This window comes from Hordeum vulgare, chromosome 7H (assembly GCF_904849725.1).
Source record: "Hordeum vulgare subsp. vulgare chromosome 7H, MorexV3_pseudomolecules_assembly, whole genome shotgun sequence".
Lineage (NCBI taxonomy): Eukaryota > Viridiplantae > Streptophyta > Magnoliopsida > Poales > Poaceae > Hordeum > Hordeum vulgare.
In genome coordinates, this window is record NC_058524.1 from 100,198,125 (window position 1) to 100,222,466 (window position 24,342).

At 47.1% G+C, this 24,342-nt stretch overlaps 1 protein-coding gene across 1 annotated transcript; it reads left to right on the forward strand.

Moving 5' to 3' along the window:
- The first annotated feature begins 19,143 nt into the window (after positions 1-19,143).
- On the forward strand, positions 19,144-20,711 carry LOC123410134 (peroxidase 1-like). Its single transcript, XM_045103023.1, has 2 exons — positions 19,144-19,437; positions 19,817-20,711. The coding sequence occupies exons 1-2, from the start codon at positions 19,228-19,230 to the stop codon at positions 20,594-20,596; spliced, it is 990 nt and encodes a 329-aa protein (XP_044958958.1). The 5' UTR covers positions 19,144-19,227; the 3' UTR covers positions 20,597-20,711.
- The last annotated feature ends 3,631 nt before the right edge of the window (positions 20,712-24,342 follow it).

Below are 24,342 nucleotides of genomic sequence, written 5' to 3' on the forward strand. Positions count from 1 at the left end.
ACATCTGATCGGCCCATTGGACAATGTTCTTTGATGGGTCCAAGATGTTGAATGGCTCCGGCGCTGGCGTTGTGATCATATCACCAAAGGGCGACAAGCTCAAGTACGTGCTACAGATACACTTCGATTCCTCCAACAACGAGGTGGAGTATGAAGCTCTCCTCTACGGGTTGCGTATGGCCATCTCACTCGGCGTCCGTCGCCTGATGGTCTACGGCGATTCAGATCTGGTGGTCAATCAAGTGATGAAAGAATGGGACGTCAGAAACCCCACCGTGACTACATACTGCAATGCAGTGAGGAAGCTAGAGAAGAAGTTTGAAGGTCTAGAACTTCACCATGTTCCAAGACTGAAGAACCAAGCAGCTGACGAGTTAGCAAAACTCGGATGCACTCGGAGACCAGTCCCGAGTGACGTCTGCCTCGAGCACCTCCACCTCCCCTCAGTCAAAGAAGATCCTTTCACAGAGGAACCAGTACAACCCAAGATCACAACAGATCCCACTGAAGTCGATGTAACTGCTGTGGTTGATCTGGTCATGGAGATTCTGGCTGTCATTCCCGATTGGACTGTGCCGATCATGGCATATATCTTGAGGCAAGAACTTCCAGAAGACGAAGTCCAAGCCAGGCAGATAGTCCGCAGGTCGAAGTCATTCACTGTCATTGATGGCCAATTGTACAAGGAAATTATCTCAGGCGTTCTTCAACGATGCATCTCCCCAGAGGAGGGGCAGCTGATTCTGGAGGATATTCACTCGGGGACCTGCGGTCATCATGCTTCTTCGAGAGCAATCGTCGCCCAGCGTATGCGCACTTCATGGCCCGTCGATGTTACGTGTACCTGAAGCTGAAGATGCCAGGCCCGAAAGGTGTGATCACCATCATAGGCAATCGGCAGCGGGCTGAAGAGTGTCTGCAGCAGGGATCAAGAATCGCCGACCAGCAGATGGCCGTCCTCGAGCTGGACGAGTACAGGAAAATAGTCGACCCCGCCGACCTGGTGCGCTCGAAAAAGCCGGCTTCAGTATCTGCATTTCAGTCGGCGGGAGAGACGAAGAAGGTCAGCATCCACCCGACGGACGCCACTGTTGCCCCCCCGAACATCTCCACCACCCTCGATCCTAAATAGGAAGCCGAGCTCACCCAATTCCTCCGTGAGAACTGGGACATCTTCGCATGGAAACCCACTGACATGCCAGGTGTACCCAGGGAGTTGGCTGAGCACCAACTGCACGTGGATTCCACGGCTCGGCCTGTCCCAGAGCGCCTGCGCCGGTCCGCCGTGCACAAGAGGAAGGCAATCGGGGAAGAGGTGGCCAAGCTACTGGCAGCCAACTTCATTCGCGAGGTTCACCACTCCGAGTGGCTCGCCAATGTTGTCATGGTGCCCAAGAAGGACAAGTCGCTCCGAATGTGCATCGACTTCAAGCATCTCAATAAAGTCTGCCCGAAAGACCATTTTCCGCTACCCCGCATAGATCAAATTATCGATTCGACTGCGGGCTGCGAGCGTCTGTCATTTCTCGATGCCTACTCGGGCTATCATCAGATCCGTCTGTATGGCCCCGATGAGTTAAAAACAGCCTTGATCACCCCATTCGGGTGCTTCTGCTACATCACTATGCCATTCGGTCTGAAGAATGCAGGAGCTACCTTTATGCGCATGGTCCAAAAATGTCTCCTCGATCAGATCGGTCTGAATGTGGAGGCATATATGGATGATATCGTAGTCAAGTCACGCAAAGGTTCCGACCTGCTGACTGACTTGGCAGAAACATTCGCCAACCTTCGTAGGTACGATATCAAGCTCAACCGAGCCAAATGTTCATTCGGTGTTACCAGCGGAAAGTTACTCGGTTTCTTCGATTCCGAACAAGGGATCGACTTCAACCCCGAAAAGATCGGGACCATCGTCCGAATGGAGAGGCCGGTCAGAATACACGAGGTTCAACGGCTCACAGGTTGCCTAGCGGCTTTGAGCAGGTTCATCAGTCGACTCGGCGAAAAATCACTTCCTCTGTACCGACTCATGAAGAAATCAGATACTTTCGAGTGGACAGATGAAGCCCAAGTCGCATTCGACGACCTCAAAGTCCTGCTTTCCACCCAGCCGGTTCTTACTGCTCCGCTCAGTAAAGAGCCCCTTCTTCTGTACACCGCGGCTACAAATCAAGTCATCAGTACTGTTCTTACTGTGGAACGAGAAGAAGAAGGCAAAGCATACAAAGTTCAGCGGCCGGTGTACTACGTCTCCGAAGTCTTGACCCCTTCCAAGCAGAGGTATCCCCATTATCAAAAACTTATCTACGGGATTTACATGACTGCGAAGAAGGTGGCCCATTATTTCCAAGACCACTCGGTGTGTGTCGTTTCTGATGCTCCATTGTCGGAAATTCTCCACAATCGAGATGCGTCAGGCCGAGTGGCGAAGTGGGCGATGGAGATGCTGTACCGTGACATCAAGTTCGAGGCCAAGAAAGCTATTAAGTCTCAAGCTCTGGCTGACTTCATAGCAGAATGGGTAGAACAACAGCAGCCGACCCACATCTGATCGGCCCATTGGACAATGTTCTTTGATGGGTCCAAGATGTTGAATGGCTCCGGCGCTGGCGTTGTGATCATATCACCAAAGGGCGACAAGCTCAAGTACGTGCTACAGATACACTTCGATTCCTCCAACAACGAGGTGGAGTATGAAGCTCTCCTCTACGGGTTGCGTATGGCCATCTCACTCGGCGTCCGTCGCCTGATGGTCTACGGCGATTCAGATCTGGTGGTCAATCAAGTGATGAAAGAATGGGACGTCAGAAACCCCACCGTGACTACATACTGCAATGCAGTGAGGAAGCTAGAGAAGAAGTTTGAAGGTCTAGAACTTCACCATGTTCCAAGACTGAAGAACCAAGCAGCTGACGAGTTAGCAAAACTCGGATGCACTCGGAGACCAGTCCCGAGTGACGTCTGCCTCGAGCACCTCCACCTCCCCTCAGTCAAAGAAGATCCTTTCACAGAGGAACCAGTACAACCCAAGATCACAACAGATCCCACTGAAGTCGATGTAACTGCTGTGGTTGATCTGGTCATGGAGATTCTGGCTGTCATTCCCGATTGGACTGTGCCGATCATGGCATATATCTTGAGGCAAGAACTTCCAGAAGACGAAGTCCAAGCCAGGCAGATAGTCCGCAGGTCGAAGTCATTCACTGTCATTGATGGCCAATTGTACAAGGAAATTATCTCAGGCGTTCTTCAACAATGCATCTCCCCAGAGGAGGGGCAGCTGATTCTGGAGGATATTCACTCGGGGACCTGCGGTCATCATGCTTCTTCGAGAGCAATCGTCGCCCAGCGTATGCGCACTTCATGGCCCGTCGATGTTACGTGTACGTGAAGCTGAAGATGCCAGGCCCGAAAGGTGTGATCACCATCATAGGCAATCGGCAGCGGGCTGAAGAGTGTCTGCAGCAGGGATCAAGAATCGCCGACCAGCAGATGGCCGTCCTCGAGCTGGACGAGTACAGGAAAATAGTCGACCCCGCCGACCTGGTGCGCTCGAAAAAGCCGGCTTCAGTATCTGCATTTCAGTCGGCGGGAGAGACGAAGAAGGTCAGCATCCACCCGACGGACGCCACTGTTGCCCCCCCGAACATCTCCACCACCCTCGATCCTAAATAGGAAGCCGAGCTCACCCAATTCCTCCGTGAGAACTGGGACATCTTCGCATGGAAACCCACTGACATGCCAGGTGTACCCAGGGAGTTGGCTGAGCACCAACTGCACGTGGATTCCACGGCTCGGCCTGTCCCAGAGCGCCTGCGCCGGTCCGCCGTGCACAAGAGGAAGGCAATCGGGGAAGAGGTGGCCAAGCTACTGGCAGCCAACTTCATTCGCGAGGTTCACCACTCCGAGTGGCTCGCCAATGTTGTCATGGTGCCCAAGAAGGACAAGTCGCTCCGAATGTGCATCGACTTCAAGCATCTCAATAAAGTCTGCCCGAAAGACCATTTTCCGCTACCCCGCATAGATCAAATTATCGATTCGACTGCGGGCTGCGAGCGTCTGTCATTTCTCGATGCCTACTCGGGCTATCATCAGATCCGTCTGTATGGCCCCGATGAGTTAAAAACAGCCTTGATCACCCCATTCGGGTGCTTCTGCTACATCACTATGCCATTCGGTCTGAAGAATGCAGGAGCTACCTTTATGCGCATGGTCCAAAAATGTCTCCTCGATCAGATCGGTCTGAATGTGGAGGCATATATGGATGATATCGTAGTCAAGTCACGCAAAGGTTCCGACCTGCTGACTGACTTGGCAGAAACATTCGCCAACCTTCGTAGGTACGATATCAAGCTCAACCGAGCCAAATGTTCATTCGGTGTTACCAGCGGAAAGTTACTCGGTTTCTTCGATTCCGAACAAGGGATCGTCTTCAACCCCGAAAAGATCGGGACCATCGTCCGAATGGAGAGGCCGGTCAGAATACACGAGGTTCAACGGCTCACAGGTTGCCTAGCGGCTTTGAGCAGGTTCATCAGTCGACTCGGCGAAAAAGCACTTCCTCTGTACCGACTCATGAAGAAATCAGATACTTTCGAGTGGACAGATGAAGCCCAAGTCGCATTCGACGACCTCAAAGTCCTGCTTTCCACCCAGCCGGTTCTTACTGCTCCGCTCAGTAAAGAGCCCCTTCTTCTGTACACCGCGGCTACAAATCAAGTCATCAGTACTGTTCTTACCGTGGAACGAGAAGAAGAAGGCAAAGCATACAAAGTTCAGCGGCCGGTGTACTACGTCTCCGAAGTCTTGACCCCTTCCAAGCAGAGGTATCCCCATTATCAAAAACTTATCTACGGGATTTACATGACTGCGAAGAAGGTGGCCCATTATTTCCAGGACCACTCGGTGTGTGTCGTTTCTGATGCTCCATTGTCGGAAATTCTCCACAATCGAGATGCGTCAGGCCGAGTGGCGAAGTGGGCGATGGAGATGCTGTACCGTGACATCAAGTTCGAGGCCAAGAAAGCTATTAAGTCTCAAGCTCTGGCTGACTTCATAGCAGAATGGGTAGAACAACAGCAGCCGACCCACATCTGATCGGCCCATTGGACAATGTTCTTTGATGGGTCCAAGATGTTGAATGGCTCCGGCGCTGGCGTTGTGATCATATCACCAAAGGGCGACAAGCTCAAGTACTTGCTACAGATACACTTCGATTCCTCCAACAACGAGGCGGAGTATGAAGCTCTCCTCTACGGGTTGCGTATGGCCATCTCACTCGGCGTCCGTCGCCTGATGGTCTACGGCGATTCAGATCTGGTGGTCAATCAAGTGATGAAAGAATGGGACGTCGGAAACCCCACCGTGACTACATACTGCAATGCAGTGAGGAAGCTAGAGAAGAAGTTTGAAGGTCTAGAACTTCACCATGTTCCAAGACTGAAGAACCAAGCAGCTGACGAGTTAGCAAAACTCGGATGCACTCGGAGACCAGTCCCGAGTGACGTCTGCCTCGAGCACCTCCACCTCCCCTCAGTCAAAGAAGATCCTTTCACAGAGGAACCAGTACAACCCAAGAGCACAACAGATCTGACTGAAGTCGATGTACCTGTTGTGGTTGATCTGGTCATGGAGATTCTGGCTGTCATTCCCGATTGGACTGTGCCGATCATGGCATATATCTTGAGGCAAGAACTTTCAGAAGACGAAGTCCAAGCCAGGCAGATAGTACGCAGGTCAAAGTCATTCACTGTCATTGATGGCCAATTGTACAAGGAAAGTATCTCAGGCGTTCTTCAACGATGCATCTCCCCAGAGGAGGGGCAGCTGATTCTGGAGGATATTCACTCGGGGACCTGCGGTCATCATGCTTCTTCGAGAGCAATCGTCGCCAAGGCATTCAGAGCTGGCTTCTTTTGGCTGCACGCTAACGAGATGGCTTAGGATATGGTTGATCGATGTGAGGGCTGCCAGTTCTACTCCAACAAGTCCCACAAGCCAACGTCTGCGTTGAAGACGATCCCTCTGGTGTGGCCGTTTGCAGTGTGGGGATTAGATACAGTCGACCCATTCAAGACAGGCCAAGGTGGATACACACATCTGTTGGTGACAGTCGACAAGTTCACGAAATGGATCGAAGCGAAGCCCATCAAGAAGCTCGACGCCTCAACAGCCGTCAAGTTTGTCAGGGACATCATCTTCAGATTCGGTGTACCTCACAGTATAATCACGGACAACAGGACAAACTTTGACTCGGACAGATTCAAAGGTTTCTATACAAGCCAAGGCATCCGAGTGGATTTTGCTTCCGTGGCACATCCTCAGTCCAATGGACAAGCAGAGCGGGCAAATGGACTTATTTTGAAAGGTTTGAAGCCCCGACTCCTGCGAGAGATAGGACATGCCGTTGGCGCTTGGGTTACCGAGCTACCTTCAGTGCTTTGGGGACTTCTCACAACCCCGAACAGATCTACAGGGCGATCATCGTTCTTCCTCGTTTATGGAGCAGAAGCGGTCCTTCCGAGTGACTTGCTTCACAATGCGCCACGAGTCGAACTCTTCTCCGAAGCCGAAGCAGAACAAGCAAGGCAAGACGGAGTGGATCTTCTGGAGGAGGAGCGCGAGATGGCATTAACTCGCTCGACCATTTATCAACAAAATCTGCGGCATTTTCATGCACGCCACGTCAGAAGTCGCACGTTCCAAGCAGGCGATCTGGTGCTCTGACTGGATCAGCAAAGACCTCACAAGTTGGCTCCGGCCTGGGAAGGACCCTTCATCATATCAAAGGTGCTGAACAACGGAGCATACAGCCTCTACAACATCGAGAGGGAGACAGACGAGCCGCGTGCATGGAACGAAGATCTCCTGAAGCGCTTCTACACGTGACCGTCGACTGAAGCAATGTAAAAACAAGTATTGGCGAAATAATATAAAGAAGATTGAGTTTTTTGCAGGTTCAAAGTTCTTCCTCGGTCGCAGACTTTAGTCTCAAAAAATAAACTTAGCTGTGATCCAGAATCGCCTAAGTATTAACTATCTCCGAGTGTGCACTACACGTCACGCTCGGGGGCTTAGCTGCGATCCAGCATCGCCTAAGTATTAACCTTCTCTGAGTGCGCACTACACGTCACACTCGGGGGCTTAGCTGCGATCCAGAATCGCCTAAGTACTACCTCTCTCCGAGTGTGCACTACACGTCACACTCGGAGGCTTAGCTGCGATCCAGCATCGCCTAAGTACTAACCTTCTCCGAGTGTGCACTACACGTCACACTCGGAGGCTTAGCTGCGATCCAGCATCGCCTAAGTATTAACCTTCTCCGAGTGTGCACTACACGTCACACTCGGAGGCTTAGCTGCGATCCAGCATTGCCTAAGTATTAACCTTCTCCGAGTGCGCACTACACGTCACACTCGGGGGCTTAGCTGCGATCCAGAATCGCCTAAGTATTAACTATCTCCGAGTGTGCACTACACGTCACACTCGGGGGCTTAGCTTTGATCCAGCATCGCCTAAGTATTAACCTCCTCCGAGTGTGCACTACACGTCACACTCGGAGGCTTAGCTGCGATCTAGCATCGCCTATGTATTAACCTTCTCCGAGTGTGCACTACACGTCACACTCGGGGGCTTAGCTGCGATCCAGCATCGCCTGAGTATTAACCTTCTCCGAGTGTGCACTACATGTCACACTCGGAGGCTTAGCTGCGATCCAGCATTGCCTAAGTACTAACCTTCTCCGAGTGTGCACTACACGTCACACTCGGAGGCTTAGCTGCGATCCAGCATTGCCTAAGTATTAACCTTCTCCGAGTGTGCACTACACGTCACACTCGGGAGCTTAGCTGCGATCAAGAATCGCCTAAGTATTAACCTTCTCCGAGTGTACTCTTAATGTCACACTCGGAGACTTAGGGAATACCACGGACCCTCAATGAGGCTCACGCAGATGTCAAAACAACTGACATGTTCCGAATATTTGCCTTTGGCTTCACCAAGAAGCGCCAAACAAAAACCCGAATCAAAATTGCAACAGAAGAGCAAAAATTCGATTCAAAGCTCTAGCAAAGATAGTTTACTCGGTGCGGATCAAGCTTACCCGCACCGATCTTAGAATGTGACGGCCAATAGCAGTGGCCAAAGTACCTTACAGATAAACACTCGGCATACCGAGGATAAAGTTTTCTTATGCGTCAGTTGGATCGGCGCCAGGACTGGAGGGCTCCACGAAGGTGTCCAAGTCGATTCCGTCGGCAATGCGGGTAGCACTCTCAAGGAACGTCTCCATGAAGTCTTCGCATCGAATTTTCTTCGTGTTGGCGACCTTCAGTGTCTTCAGCTTCTCCTCACGCACCTCCTTGCAATGTACTCGGACCAAGGATAGAGCAACATCTGCACCGCAACGAGCTGCAGATTTCTTCCACGACTGCACTCGGTTGGGAATCTCCTCCAGTCGGGTCATCAGGTTCTCCATCTCCTGCCGCGACTCATCTTCTGGCCAAAGTTCCTTGTCGATTCGGCCGACGACTTCTCTCAGTCGACCGATGAAAGGACCAACTTTGCCCACGCGGATGTGCGCACGGAGCAGATCCCGATTGGCGTCGTCGCCGAGTGGAACGTTCTCAAGAATCGACCGCTCCACGTCAGCTGCTTCAGCTTCGGCGTCAAAGCAAAAATTTGCGCCAATAGGACAAACAGACAATAAGTGCCGAGTGTGACACGCATAAAACAACCACCTCGAAAAAAGCAGGACTTACCAGCCAGACGCGTCATCATCTGCCGAGCCCAGTCGCTGACATATTTCTCCTGTGCCCTGCATCGTTTGTTCAGCACGTCCATCTGACCCATCAGAGCAGTCCTCTGTTTACCCATCTTCTCCACTTCCTCAGTCAACACCTTGTTCGCTTCCCGAGCCTGCTCCAATGACTTCTCTCGTCCCTCAAGAGCATCCTTCATGCCAGTCATTGTGAGCATGGCCGCATCAAGCTCACCAGCGAGTTGATTATTCTCCGCCTTGAGAGTCTCATAAGCCGATCCCATTTCACGGGTTTTCTTCCACCAAACACCAAGAGACAATCAGAAAGTTCAACAGTTTAAAGTTTAAATTCTTCAGACCCCTGCCGACGCAAGCAGTCGAGAGCGGTCTCGGGGACTACACCCGGTGGGTTCACTGAGAGTGACCCCACTGGCATGCAGCTCAAGCAGGCCTGCCCTATTGAGATGCAGGTTATCACCTACGCCTACGAGGCCAATACTACATGACCTGAGTACAACTTACTCTCGGGAACTCTTACCGTACGTGCACTCCGAGTGCCACAACTGCTAGCAGTCGAGCATATTATTTACAGACACGACCAAGGCAAAGACAATATGTATAAAGACAACTGTCGGTGCAAGCACTCGACAGAAGTCTCGGGGACTACACCCACTGGGTTCACTCAGAGTGAACCCATTGCAAACAACAGCTGCTATTCAAGAACACCTTGTGGGTTAGAGGAGAAAAGTAAATACTTACTAGACCACTTACTCGGATATCATCCCGCAGCTCCAAGCTCCGCTGGTACAAGGCCGCAACAGAGTCGTAGGCCCTCTTGGCTTCTCCAGCCATCAGCTCCGCCTGCACCATAACCCCCTTGGCCGCTCCTACCTGCTCCTCCGGAAGACGTTGGATGCTGAACTCAGCATTCGACGAGCCTGGAATCGTCGGAGGTTCCTGAGGCATCCCAAGGCCCGCCCCAGTCGGCTCCTCATCCACCAGCACTGGTTCAGTCTGTGGCAGCGCTTCAGTCGGCAGCACATCGGCGGCGAGAGCGGCAGCAGGAGGAGCAGCCTCAAGAACAGGCTCCACAGAGGGGTCGGCTCTCCCCTGGTCGCCCTCGTCCAGACAAATCGCCCCTGACAGGCCGAATGACACGAGGTCTCAGAAAAAGAAAAAGGCAGAACCTATGGTAGAATAAAACACTCGAAGTCACTACAACGCACCTGGCTGAGACGAGACGACGTTGTCTGTGTCCATGGGGTCATATTCTTGGCGCGCCGGAGAGGTGGCGGAAGTAGCGACTCTGTCGAGTGAAATCCATTCGACCAATGAACAAGAATTCACTCGGATATCAGAAGAAATTAGAAGACCGATACACTTACGTGGAGGTGACGGGGACAGCAACCCTCATCCGCGGCAGAGCCTTCCGAGGTTTGGACCCACTCGGTTTGGCCGCCTTGGAAGACTGACCCGCAGGCTCAGCGGCAGCATCCCTGGCCCTTTTAGAGCTCCGAGAACTCGGGACCACTGGGGCAGTGGGCGGAGCACTCGACGATGCTGGAGGGGCCGAGGGAACGGCAGGCTCGTGTCGGCGCTTGGTCCGATGCTCTGTTTGCGGAGGCGGCGAGTCCTGCTCTTCAACTTCCTCCTCCTCCTCGCTGGACTCTTCCTCCGACTCCCCGCTGTCGGAGACATATTCAGCACTCTCCACGCTGCCCTCCTGGCTGCCTTCCTCCTCCTCAGTCGGGTTCCTGTTCGAGACGGGAGAAAACCAATTGGTCCACTCCTGCATAAAATTCAGTCGGCGACATCAAACATCACACAGAGATTCAAGCAAACGATAAGATTAAGACAGTTAGGAGCACTCGACAAGAGTTACTCACCTGATTCGGCGGAGGATTATCCGCGCAGAAGGGCTTCACTCGCCGCGATCCTTTGGGATTCTCGCAGGGGCCTGTGATCTGGAGCACCCACGAGGTCACCCTCTCCTCAGTCATGCCCACAACATTGGTCCGAGTGGAATCCTCGGGCCCCGTATAATGCCACATGGCGTGGTCGCGAGCCTGCAGGGGCTGGATACGCCGACCAAGGAAGACCTCGAGCAAGTCTATGCCAGTGACCCCCCCTCCTGACGACGTCTACGAGCGCCCCGACCAGAGGCTGGATGTCGTTCTTCTCCGCCCTCGTGAGCGCGAGTTGCTTAGGTGGGGCGGGCCGGTCTAAACTAAAAGGAGGCAGCCCAGTCGACGCATTCGGACAGGCGATATCCTGGCAGTAGAACCACGTCGACTACCAGTTCCTGACCGACTCACTTAACTGAAGAGCAGGATAACTACTCCGACTCTTTTTCTGGAAACCTAAGCCCCCGCAGAGCTGGAGGAGATGCGTCTTATCATCCGACTGGCTAAGTCGTTTGATGGATTGGGATCTGGCGGAAAAGATGTGTTTCAACAAACCCCAATGGGGAGGGCAGCCGACGAAACACTCGCACAAAACTATAAAGGCAGAAAGATGGGCGATGGCATTCGGAGGAAAATGGTGAAGTTGGGCCCCGAAGTGATTCATGATGCCCTTGAGGAAAGGATGCGGGGGAAAAGAAAAACCTCGATAGACGTGGCTGAGAAGCAAGACGCGCTCCCCCTCCCGGGGCGCTGGCTCGACCTCGTTCTCCGCCGGCAGCCTCCAGGAGTTATGCACGATCATTCCGTGCTCCACCAGCTGCAGCAAATCCTCCCCCGTCACCGTGGAGGGGAGGAAGTAGCCCTGAATCCACCCAGCCGGCAGCGGCCGCAGCCGCCGCTGAGCAGGCGCCGCCGCCTTGCCCTTCTTCTTCCTCGCCTCCATCTTGCTAGTCTGACCCTTGGTCATGGAGGCGACGGCGAACCCTCGGGAGGAAGGAGAAGGAAGGAGTGTAGGAGCGCTGGAGGTGGCGAGGAAGACGGAGCAGGCAAGAGCGAAAGATTCGGCGAGCGTAACGAAGAAGCCTCGTCGCCGAGATTTAAATAGGGTTCCGACTGGGTCACTGGCGAGTGGCCCCGAAACCTAGTCCGCCCGACCGGCCGCGGCGATATAAGTGGAGGAGTTGAAGGCGCGAGAATCGAGGCGTCAGGCGCTACTCGAGCGCGCCGGCGTCATCCCCGCTGGACGCGCGGAAACCAAAATTTGAAGATCCCGGAAAATCCGCCGCTGTCAGTTGACCGGTCGCGTCAAAAGATGCCGCAGAAGCACTCGGCTTCCGACAGTCTGTTTCGCGAGTACTTCCACTCGGATCGTTGGTCAGAAAAGATAAAATGGATCGAGGCAAGCAACGCCCAAGCCAAATCTGCTCCAGTCGGATCCAGACTTCAAGCACCGCTTCGTCGTTTCAACCCCAATCCATTCGGGGACTAATGATGGGGTCATAGTCCTAGGGTAGGGTCATAGGCCTGTCATATAGGTCCTACCCAAGGACTACCCCTCACAAAGGGCAAGGCCCTAGTCAGTCCCGACTGAATTAAGGGGTCCCCATCATCCAGTCGGTAACAGGTCCTCAACCATCCAGTCGGAGACTAGCATTCGGAGGATACCAAGCTAACCGACTGGATACACTCGGTACATCGTAACCTCTCTGGAGGGAAACTGCCGTACGTTTCCGGGTGCATTTATTAGCATTTAGGGCATACGTTACCTGTAACGTACGCATTCAATCCCCATTACTCCACCCCTGTACCGGAACCGTTGTGGAGGGCAGCGCACTCTATATAAGCCGCCCTCCCCCAGTGGTAGAGGGGTTGGCGAATCATTGTATTCCATATTCCACTCGACAGCAAGCTCCGAGAGCACTGTGACGTAGGGCTGTTACCTCCACCGCTGAGGGGCCTGAACTCATACAACCTTGCCGTAGCTAGGACTCTGCCCATCTCATTCGTACCCTACACATCTACTGTCAGGCTTATGCCCACCACACCTGTCATGTTTAATACCATCATTGAGAGCCTGGATCTAAGGGAGATAGAGCTCTCTGGTAGGAAATTCACATGGGCCAGTTCTCTAGAAAACCAGACGTTCGAAAAGTCAGACCGGGTGCTGACTAGTACGGATTGGGAACAGAAGTTCCCACTAGTAACGGTTAGAGCGCTTCGAAGAGCGATCTCGGACCATACTCCACTTTTGCTGGACTCTCGTGATGCAAATCATATGGGCAACAAACATGGATTCTCTTTTGTATCAAGTTGGTTCTCACGGGAGGGATTCATCGATATGATTTCGAGGGAATGGAACATGGAGCCGGGAGGGTCATCCAGTGTTAAAGATGGCAAAACAAGATACGTCATCTTAGACAATACCTTCGGGGTTGGTCAAAGAATGTATCCGGAATTTGTAAGGATGAGGAATAAGCTTCTCGCACTTATAGATAATCTCGATCGTAAGGCTGAGATTTCTATTTTGGATGCGAAAGAACGGTCGTTGAAGCATGAGGCTGAACAATGACTTCGAGTCCTCCTTAGGGAGGAGGAGATGAAATGAGCACTTAGAGCCAAAGTGCGGGCGATAGTACTTGGGGATAATAACACTAAATTTTCCCATTTGATTGCAAATGGAAAGCATAGGAAAAAGAGAATTTTGCAACTCGAGCAAGATGAGGGTACAATAGTAGGTCACGAAAATCTAAAATTGTACATCTCTAATTATTACAAGCAGCTATTTGGTGCTCCTGACCATAGTTATGTGTCTATGGATGAGCATAAAGTTGCGGATGTTCCTCAAGTTGGAGAGGCCGACAATGAGATCTTATCCGCTCCTTTCTCAGAGAAAGAGGTGCTATATGCTATTGAGAATATGAAGAATGGTAAAGCTCCCGGTCCAGATGGGTTTCCGGCTGAGTTCTATAAGAAATGCTGGCATATCATTAAGAAAGATCTTATGTCTATGTTTCATGACCTATTCTGTGGTCTCCTACAACTTTTTCACTTGAATTTTGGTACTATAACGTTGTTACCAAAGAAGGAGGGGGCGACGCGTATTGAACAGTTTCATCCGATCTGTTTGCTAAATGTTAGCTTCAAGATTTTCACAAAGGTGGGAACGGATAGGTTGACTAAGATGGCCCATTCGGTGGTGCAATCTACACAAACAGCTTTTATGCCTGGATGTAATATCCTAGAAGGGGTCGTTGTCTTACATGAAACTTTACATGAAATTCACTCGAAGAAACTTGACGGGGTTATCTTCAAAGTGGATTTTGAAAAAACTTATGATAAAGTTAAATGGTCTTTTCTGCAACAAACCCTACGTATGAAGGGGTTCAATGAGCTTTGGCGAAAGCATGTCGACTGTTTTATAAAAAAAGGGAAGTGTCGGTATCAAAGTAAGTGATGATGTCGGTCATTTCTTCCAGACACTGAAGGGTCTCAGACAAGGTGATCCAATGTCACCTATTTTATTCAAGATTGTTGCAGATATGTTAGCACTAATGATTAAATGGGCCAATGGCACTAGTAGAAAAAGGGGCTTCCGCCCAGCTCAATTTACACATTAGTCCCGGTTCCATTACGAACCGAGACTAATGTTAGCATTAGTCCCGGTTCGAACGGCAAGGGCGTCGGTCGGTCATTAGTCCCGGTTCAAAAGGGACCTTTAGTCCCAGTTCGTGTCTCGAACCGGGACTAGACCTTTAGTCCTGGTTCGAGACACGAACCGGGACTAAAGGGGTTTCATATTTTTATTTTTTCCTGTTTTTAAATTTTATTTCTGTTTGTCATTTCTGTTTTAAATTGCTTATATCTTTTAGGATATTTAAATTTTTTTTGAGTGATTCTTTTTTGCATTAGATTCAAAATTTTGCCTAGTTTCTGTTTGTGCAATTAGTTTTTAAATTTGAATTTGTTCAAATTTGCTTCAAACCCAAATTGTGAATAACTTGAGTTTACAAATAGTTTTTAATTTAATTCTTTTTTCACCTAGTCATATGTTAGATTGTTATCACAGTAAGATTTATTTGGTTATTTTTAGAATAATTTAAATTTGGATTTTAATTAAAACAATATTGTTTTGCTTATATAGTTGTTTTAGTCATTTAATTGTTGTTTTTTATTATTTTTTGTTAGTACTTTCTGTAGATTTTTAACATGTTATAGTATGGTGCATATTGAATGGATAAAAAGTCTGGAACTAAAATCATTTTAATAGAATGCCTTTGTAGCAGATGGGTTTTCGTCTGAAACCTTGATACTTCGAAGGATGATCCAGTTTGTACACGAAGTGCATCCAGTTTTTATCGTAACTCTCTCAACTTTTTAGCACATGCCATGTGAGTGAAACTATGATACCATGCCAACTTTCAACCTTTTCAAAGTTCATTTGTAGTGCTTTTCAATTTCAGGGTCAATTAGCTCAAAAAAGTAAGTAAATGCATGAAAAATACCAAATGAAGTCAGAAAATATTGAAAATTTATGATGTGGCTTGAAATGGTGTATTTTAAACACACAAAAAGTATGGAGTTCAAATAAGTTAAAAAAATGAAATCCCTTTGCAATAGATGAGTTTTCGTTCGAAACCCTCATACTTCGAAAGAGATTGTTCATTTTGTACACGAAGTGCATCCAGTTTTTGACGTAACCCTCTCAACTTTTTAGCACATGCTATGTGGGAGAAATGATGATACGATGCCAAGTTTCAACCTTTTCAGAGTTCATTTGTCGGGCTTTTCAATTTCAAGGTCATTTAGGTCAAAAAATCATTAAATGCATGAAAAATAGCAAATGAAGTTATAAAGGGTCGAAATTTAGGATGTGGTTTTGAATGGTTTATATTGAATGCACAAAATGCATAAAATGTCTGAAGTTGAAATAAGTAAAAAAAATAAAATATCTTTCTAGCAAATGGGTTTTCGTCCGAAACCGTGATACTTCGAAGGATATGAATTTTGACCGATTTTTCAAAAAAAGGAAAAATGTAAAACGGCCATAACTTTTGCATACGACGTCAAAAAAAAGTTTAATATATCAAAAAAAAACTAGAGAAAATTGGGAATCGATTTCACCGGGGCTTGCCCGATGAAGTTTTCTCAGATGCTCAAAATTCCAAATGTAAAAAAAGTTATGGCAAAAAGAAGATTTTTTCCACAAAAATAAGAAAAATTAATTTTATTTAAAATCTTTAGGTTGTTTTCATTGAAATTCACTATTATTATTACTTATTTTGTTTATTTTAATAATTGTTTGAATTCAAAAAATTAAATCATGTGACATGACATCAAACCCTAGGTTGTTTAGGATTGATAGCTTACTATTGTGAGGAGAACAACAAGTGCAGACTTGGCAACTAGGGGCGATAGAACCAGGAAGTTAAGCGTGCTCGGGCTGAAGCAGTGAAAGGATGGGTGACCGGCCGAGAAGTTAGACGATTTGAAATGAGTCATCTACGCTAGAGCAGTGAGGATGGGTGATTAGAGATTAAATTGTCAAATAAATCAAAGATTTAAAAATTGAAATAAAACATAAAAACAAATCAAAGAATATTCAAAAATAAAATTTGAAAAATAAATAAATAAGGTACCTTTTGGGGTCAAACAAACAAAATAAACAGACGGATCCTTTAGACTCGGTCCGTGTTAAGACCCGTGACTAAAGGGCCTGCCCCTAAGGGCGCTCCGAGGCGTCCATGTGGAGCACCTTTGGTCCCGGCTTGGAACAGGGCCGGGACTAAAGGTTAGGCCTTTAGTCTCGCCTCCTTGGTCCCGGTTGGTGAACTGGGACTAAAGCCCCTTACGGGCCGGGACTATAGGCCTTGTCCCCACTAGTGTGAGAAGGACCTTGTAGGGGGACTAATCCCACATCTTGTCGATGGGGGCGTCTCCATTCTGGGCGTCTCCATTCTACAGTATGCGGATGACACGATCCTTTTTATGGAGCATGATCTTAGCAAAGCCAGAAATATGAAACTTATTCTATGCTTATTTGAGCAACTATCCGGGTTGAAGATTAACTTTAACAAAAGTGAATTGTTTTGTTTTGGGAAGGCCAAAGCTGAACAACACACTTATAATCAATTGTTCGGTTGTGCAAGTGGGAATTTACCTTTCACATATCTAGGGATTCCTATCCATCACCGAAAACTATCAAATAAGGAATGGAAGTGTATCGAAGATCGTTTTGAAAAAAAGTTAAGCTGCTGGAAAGGCAAGCTGTTATCCTATGGAGGACGGCTGGTGCTTGTTAATTCGCTATTATCAAGCATGCCTATGTTTCTCCTATCCTTTTTCGAAGTGCCTATCGGGGTGCGGAAAAGGTTGGATTTCTATCGGTCTCGGTTTTTCTGGCAGATGATGAAGTCCAGACCAAGTATAGGCTTACAAGATGGGAAATCATTTGTAGGCCTAAAGAGCAAGGGGGTTTAGGGATTGAAAATTTAGAGATTAAAAACAAATGTCTACTCAGTAAATGGTTGTTTAGACTTTGTACAGAAACAGAAGGTATGTGGGTACAGATTCTGACGAACAAGCACTTACATAACAAGACCTTGGCTCAGGTTACAGTACGACCGACTGACTCTCCATTCTGGAAGGGTTTGATGAGGTCTAAAAATGCTTTTTTCAACAAAACTAGATTTGTCATTGGACGTGGTGAATCAACAAGGTTCTGGGAAGATACTTGGCTAGGGGAGACGCCTTTAGCTATTCAGTATCCGCAGCTGTACCATATTACGCAACGTCGATAGGCGTCTGTTGCGTCAATATTAAGTGAGTCTCCTCTAAATATTCAGTTCCGTAGAGCCTTGATTGGTAACAGATGGATTAGTTGGTTGCATCTTGTGAGAAGGTTGATGGACATCAAACTCTCTTATTGCCCCGGTAGCGTTCATTGGAAGTTGACCGCTAAGGGAACATTCACGGTAAAATCTATGTGTTTGCCCCGATAGATTCAACGCCTATTCCAAAGTCTTTGCATATATGAAAGGTCAAAGTTTCTCTTAAAATTAAGATCTTCATGTGGTTTGTCCACAAAGGGGTTATTCTAACGAAGGATAATTTAGCAAAGCGTAAGTGGAAAGGCAATCCAAGATGCACCATCTATCAGAATAACGAAACTATTAAGCACCTCTTTCTTGAATGTCCTATGGCTAAACTTCTATGGCGATCGCTTCACATTGCTTTCATCATCAATCCACCTAATAGTATAAACACGTTATTTGGGACGTGGTTAAAGGGGGTTGATGGGAAAACTGCTCAACTTATCCGCGTAGGATCATGTGCACTTTTATGGGCTGCATGGAATTGCAGGAATGACTTAGTGTTTAACAGACAATGCCATATTCACTTTTTGCAGGTCATATTCAGGGCTACTGCCTTGATCCGCACGTGGTCCTTAATTACTCACTCATGCGGAAGCCAGGGAGCCTATGGTTACTGGATGTGTCCGATGGGAGATGGTAGCTCAGGGTATCTTCAACCGGATTGGATGACGACATATTAATAGGATAGGTGGTTAGGCATCTAGGTCTATTAGCATCTCCGGTTGTGACGTGACACACGCCGTCTATCTTTCTTTGTACTTTTGTTAGACTTTTTTGTATTCTATTGAGACTTGGCTTTGATGTTAATAAAAGGCTGCATGTATCCCTCGATGCAGAGGTCGGGCTTCGTCTCCTTTTCTAAAAAAAGGTCGAATGATTTATCAGTCTATCGGCTACTCGGTTACCTATGATCGATTACGGATTAATCGGCAAATTAACTGAATCATCGGATGATTTCTTAAACATGGTGTCAAAGCATGACAATTTTTTAGCGTTTGCATGAAGTAGTTTTTTTTATAGGGAACACTCCTCGAGGGCGACATTCGCTCAAACGAGCCTCGTGTAGAGAGCATTCATTCGCTCGGTTGATCTTTCTAAAGAAATATTAGCTGTTACTGGCGATCTTTAATATTTAGTCCGGAGGCATAGTCGGACACTTGGATTCAACACAACAGAGATCACAGCACGACTGAGATCTTTAATTTGCACAATACAAGATAGGGTGGCCCGATCAAAAACACTCCAGCCTGCGCAAATGATTGGCCAAATACATGTGAGGTTATTCTCTTGGTGCAATCATTAACCTAATTAACCAGATCATTGCGTTGTCTTCCGGAGAAGAGACGGATGATAGATTGATGGCATGTTACCATGGACGACAAACTGGTCATGAACTGGCTTCGGCGCCATTTATTTTTCCTGCATTATTTGACTGGTTAGCTTAGCCGCGCGCGGTTGCGTACGTTTGATAATTGTGGCGGTTGTATGGAGGTGGAAGTTAGCACATGCGTGCGTACCCAGCAACCAGGTTGTCACGCTGACAACATCCTCTCAAGTCTACGTAACCGGCCATCTATAAGTACATGGACTATCAAGGACAAAGATCACTCAACGATTAGTCCCAAAACATTCTTGTCTGCAGCAACATTTAGCTGGTGCTTAATTCGATCGTTTAATCCGGTATAGGTCCATGGCGATCAGGTCTATCCTGCTCCCTCTGGCCCTGCTAGTCCTCTCAGCTAGCTCCGCAGCGGTGGGTCAGCTGGAAATCGGCTTCTACAGCAAGACATGCCCGGACGCCGAGAAGATCGTCCGCGAGGAGATGGTCAAGATCATCGCCGCAGCGCCCAGCCTCGCCGGTCCACTCCTCCGGCTCCATTTCCACGACTGCTTTGTCAGGGTAAGTCGTCGTTGAGCATTTGTCGTCGCATGGTTTTCAATTTCAGTTTATAAAAAATTCAGCTCCAACCGAAATCACTGAAATTGAGTAATTTCAGTTTGCATTTCGGCCAAAGGGCCGAAATATTCACTTGAATTTAATTAAATATTTGAAATTTATGGAAAATATTTTAAAAAATATTTGATTTTCAGTGTACTACTGAAATTGTTGAAATATTTTGGCTGAAACGTAATATTTCAGTGTCTACTGAAATTAATGAAATGCAGTGAATTTTACTGAAATCTCACTGAAAATAAAAACCATGGTCTCACGTATGAACCTACATTATGCGCAAGAAAGAATACTAAGGAACATGCATGCAACACAAATTAAATTGCAGGGTTGTGACGCCTCTGTCCTGCTCGAATCCACCGACGGCAACGTGGCGGAGAAGGACGCCAAGCCGAACAAGAGCCTGCGAGGGTTCGGCTCCGTGGAGCGGGTGAAGGCCAAGCTCGAGGCTGCCTGCCCGGGCATCGTCTCCTGCGCCGACGTGCTTACCCTCATGTCGCGCGATGCTGTCGTGCTGGCCAAGGGCCCCTTCTGGCCGGTGGCGCTGGGCAGGCGAGACGGCAGGGTGTCCAGTGCTACGGAGGCCAGCAACGAGCTGCCCCCGGCCTCCGGCGACGTCCCTCTGCTAGCCAAGATCTTCGCGTCCAAGGGCCTCAACCTCAAGGACCTCGTCGTCCTCTCCGGCGCCCACACGCTCGGCACAGCGCACTGCCCGTCCTTCGCCGACCGGCTCTACAACACCACCGGCGAAAACGGTGCATATGGCCTCGTCGACCCATCTCTGGACAGCGAGTACGCTGACAAGCTGAGGCTCAAGTGCAAGAGCGTTGATGACCGCGCTATGCTGTCGGAGATGGACCCCGGGAGCTTTAAGACCTTCGACACCAGCTACTACCGCCACGTCGCCAAACGGAGGGGCCTCTTCCGCTCCGACTCCGCGCTCCTCTTCGACGCCACCACCAAAGACTACGTCCAGCGCATCGCCACCGGCAAGTTCGACGACGAGTTCTTGAAGGACTTCAGCGCGTCCATGATCAAGATGGGCGACGTCGGCGTGCTCACAGGAGCCGAGGGAGAGATCAGGAAGAAGTGCTACGCCCCCAACTAGCGTTCGTGGATTCTTACTTCTTGTAACTGCAGTGTATTCATGTCTATCTGGTATTATCCACTGTAGTGTGATATATTATTGTCAATGTTACTTAGTGAATTATTTCTTGTCCGAAGACCATGGCGCACCTGCATCCTACGTACTACGTAAACGCATGTCTGGCTGTAGTGTTTTCTTCTGTCACTTTGTGCTGTGAACATATACCCTCAGTTATTTTTTTGAGGAAACTATACCCTCAGGCATCAAGAATAGCAAGTCATCTTTTGCAGAACGAAAAGAGATAAGTCCACTTTTCAACTCTCAACTTAACACTATGTTTCAAAACCAGTTCCCCACCCGCTATTTATACAATGACTATTATCTTCCTCCACTATTTATACATTTGCCCACCCGCAATGCACAAAACGAGCGCCGCCGTACCATACCGTTCCATCTACTCCCTCCGTTTCTAAATATAAGTCTTTTAAGATATTTCACTAGAAGTCTACATACGGAATAAAATGAGTGAATCTACACTCTAAAGTATGTCTATATACATCCGTATGTAGTTCACTAATAAAACCTCTTTAAAGACTTATATTTAGGAATGGAGGGAGTAACTTCTTACAGGACGAATAGATAACTAGCCCCGCAGTCGTCCTCCCTTACCTAGAGATCGCGAGGATGCAAGGCTGGTTGTAATGAGGAGTATCATATATTAGTATCATGCATACGATACTCCCTCCGTCAGAGTTTAAAAGGCATGCATGTGTACCTAAATCGTCAATTTGACTTATATAAAATATATTGTTTAATATAAAAATTATATCATTAGAAAATAGAACATCTAAAGTTTTCAATGATAATTTTTTGTTATATATGCCTCTTATTAAGTTGCTCAAACTAACGACCTAGGTACATGTGTCGGACTTGTAAACTGAGACGGAGGAAGTACTAGTGTATGATACTACATCACTAATGCATAGTATCATAGAACAGTTCATTTATTGCCTGCATGACACATAGTAGCACAACATTTAATATGATACGGTATCATAATATGATACTTAATTCTCTCTTTCTTCAGTTAATTCCATGCCACCTCATCAAATATGTCTAGTTAGCATGCATGATAGTACTTACGATACTCCCATTACGACCAACCTAAGTACAGGCTATTGTTGCAAGGGTTGAAGGGTGGGACCCACCCCTTGGTGTGCCACCACAAGGGAGGTAGCACTAGTAGAAAAAAGGCCTTTTGTCCCGGTTCATAAGGACCTTCTGTCCCGGTTTCGGAACCGGGACAAAAAGGTCGTTACTAATGCCCTTTGCCTTTAGTCCCGGTTCTTACACGAACCGGGACAGATGGGCCTCCACGTGGCCGCTGCGGCCAGGCCATGCAGGGGGCCTTTAGTCCCGGTTGATGACACCAATCGGGACCAAAAGGCATCCACGCGTCAGCACCTGGCTGGAGCTGAGGGTTTTTTAAAGGGGCTGGTTTAGGGGTTAATTTAGGTTGTTATTAGCTAGCTAATAGAGAAAAGTGTCCTCTCTTATATATCTCTGTGCTTGGTCATCCGTCGTGCTTTGTCGAACATATTTACAAAATGTAGACATGAGTTACATGCACATATATGCATCTATTTTACACTATATCATTTCATATCATTTTCGACGAATGGCAATAGTATTCTAATCGGTCATCTAACAACTCATCATCAACTTAATCATATACCAAGTTAAGCACCGATACTTCCGAAACTTGTGTATCGCCGTTCAGTACTTCGCCGATACTCCGATACTTCAGATACGCCTTCGATACTCGTATTCCTGAAGTATCGTCATTTTCAATTTAAAAGAAATGACGATACGCGTATCCTCAAAGTATCGCCGTTGTGTATTGCCCATGCCTTGATGTATCGTTGATCTGTTCATATAGGTAGTGCACGTGGACTGTACTAATGTAGTAGTTGGATAAAAGTGTTTGTTAAGGATGTTGCTTGTGCAATTCATTATTTGGCCCACTCGTGCAATCCAAAGTTGCTCTTTATATATGTTTGTCATTTGACAATCTCAAGTTTTTAATTTTAAAAGATTTATTAATTTTACATTGTCATGTTAATAGATATTACAGTCTAAATTATACTGTGATAGTCTATGACCGATTGGTCGTATTATTCATTGATGATAGTGAGATTTTAAAATGAGAAACAATAAGGTATGGAAGTAATTAGACAACCAGTGGGTCGGTATTTTGTTATCATCTCGTACATTTATTATGTTACTTCTTATTGCATGTTATTTTATTATTATTATTTATATATGCTTGCCGTATCACCGAATTGTTGTTTTTAAAAATTGTCGTATCCCGTATCACCGTACTCGTATCGACGTATCAGTGTCGCCGTATCGGTGCTTAATCATATACCAAGTTATCATATGATACACATAAAATAAAATAGAGAAACATCATAATATATATATAGTCATCATATGCATCATGCATCCTAATTAATCGATCATGTCAAGTAATAATATAAACTAGAATAACTTGTCTCTCATAAGACCTAGTCCTCGTTCTTAGATATAATGTCATAAAACAGAATAAGACCTATGGCTCCATTATGAATCACAGAGAACCAACGGTCTCCAGCTTGTGGCTTGCGAACCTTCTTTATTTCTCTCCATGCTTCAATTTGGAGTCTTTTTGATCTTGATTTGAAGTTAATCAAGTATGGAACATAGAACTCAGCCCTCAGCGGGCTTCTAATTCTCATTGGACCTTCTGGGTCCATTAACGGAGGCACTACATCATGTCGCAGTTGCTGTTGAAGAACATAATAATAACCTAGTTGGCAATCTAATCAACACCATTTAAGCAATAGTGGAGCGTACTTAATTAGGAAACTCTTACCAAGACATTTCGGTGAATGTCATCTGGACTCAACCTATGCCCTAGTGGCATGTAAAATGAATAATTTTGGCCAATTCCAAAATGATACGGGAAGGTATCCCTAGAAGCCAGAACACCAGCAACAAGAAAGTGGAGAAGATCATCCTTCTCCTCCCAAGTTAGATGTGATCCATACGTGTAGTGTGTCGTGTCAATTAATTTTCGTAATTCAGTCGAAGCAACGAAATAAGCTGTAAATTATAATTTAACAAATTTAGTATATAGATGAACACTAACTATTTTTAAATATAAATGCAAATTATTTCACATGGAGGTAAAACAGGAAGCATATCATCGACAACCACCCAAATTTTGTAATTATTTAATGTTTTAAAAATACTTAGAAATTTTGTAATTGTCCACAAGATGTGGGCATTATATAAACCATTCAAAACGATCACATGTGCTACGATCATTCAAAGGACAATTTGGGTTGTTGTTGTTGTTTGTACAACATGTAACATGATATAATTATAACTATGGCCCAATAACTAGGAACCTGCAACGTGTGGCCAAAGTTTTAATAGACAATAAATACCACATGACATGTAAATTGCGAGAGGAAAACATGTTGACTACACCAACTATTTATAAACATGTTGACTACACAAATATGGTTGAGAATCTCACATGGAGGTAAAACAGGAAGCATATCATCGACAACCACTCAAATGTCGATGTTGTGTGGCATATTATCTTCAGGACGAAGATCGAAGGTGATTTCCATTCCGTTCTGAAATCCATATGCCTTGCAAAGATCTTCCCACTTTGGGCACCCAAATTCTGTTTGAAAAACTGAATTAAATACTTGGAT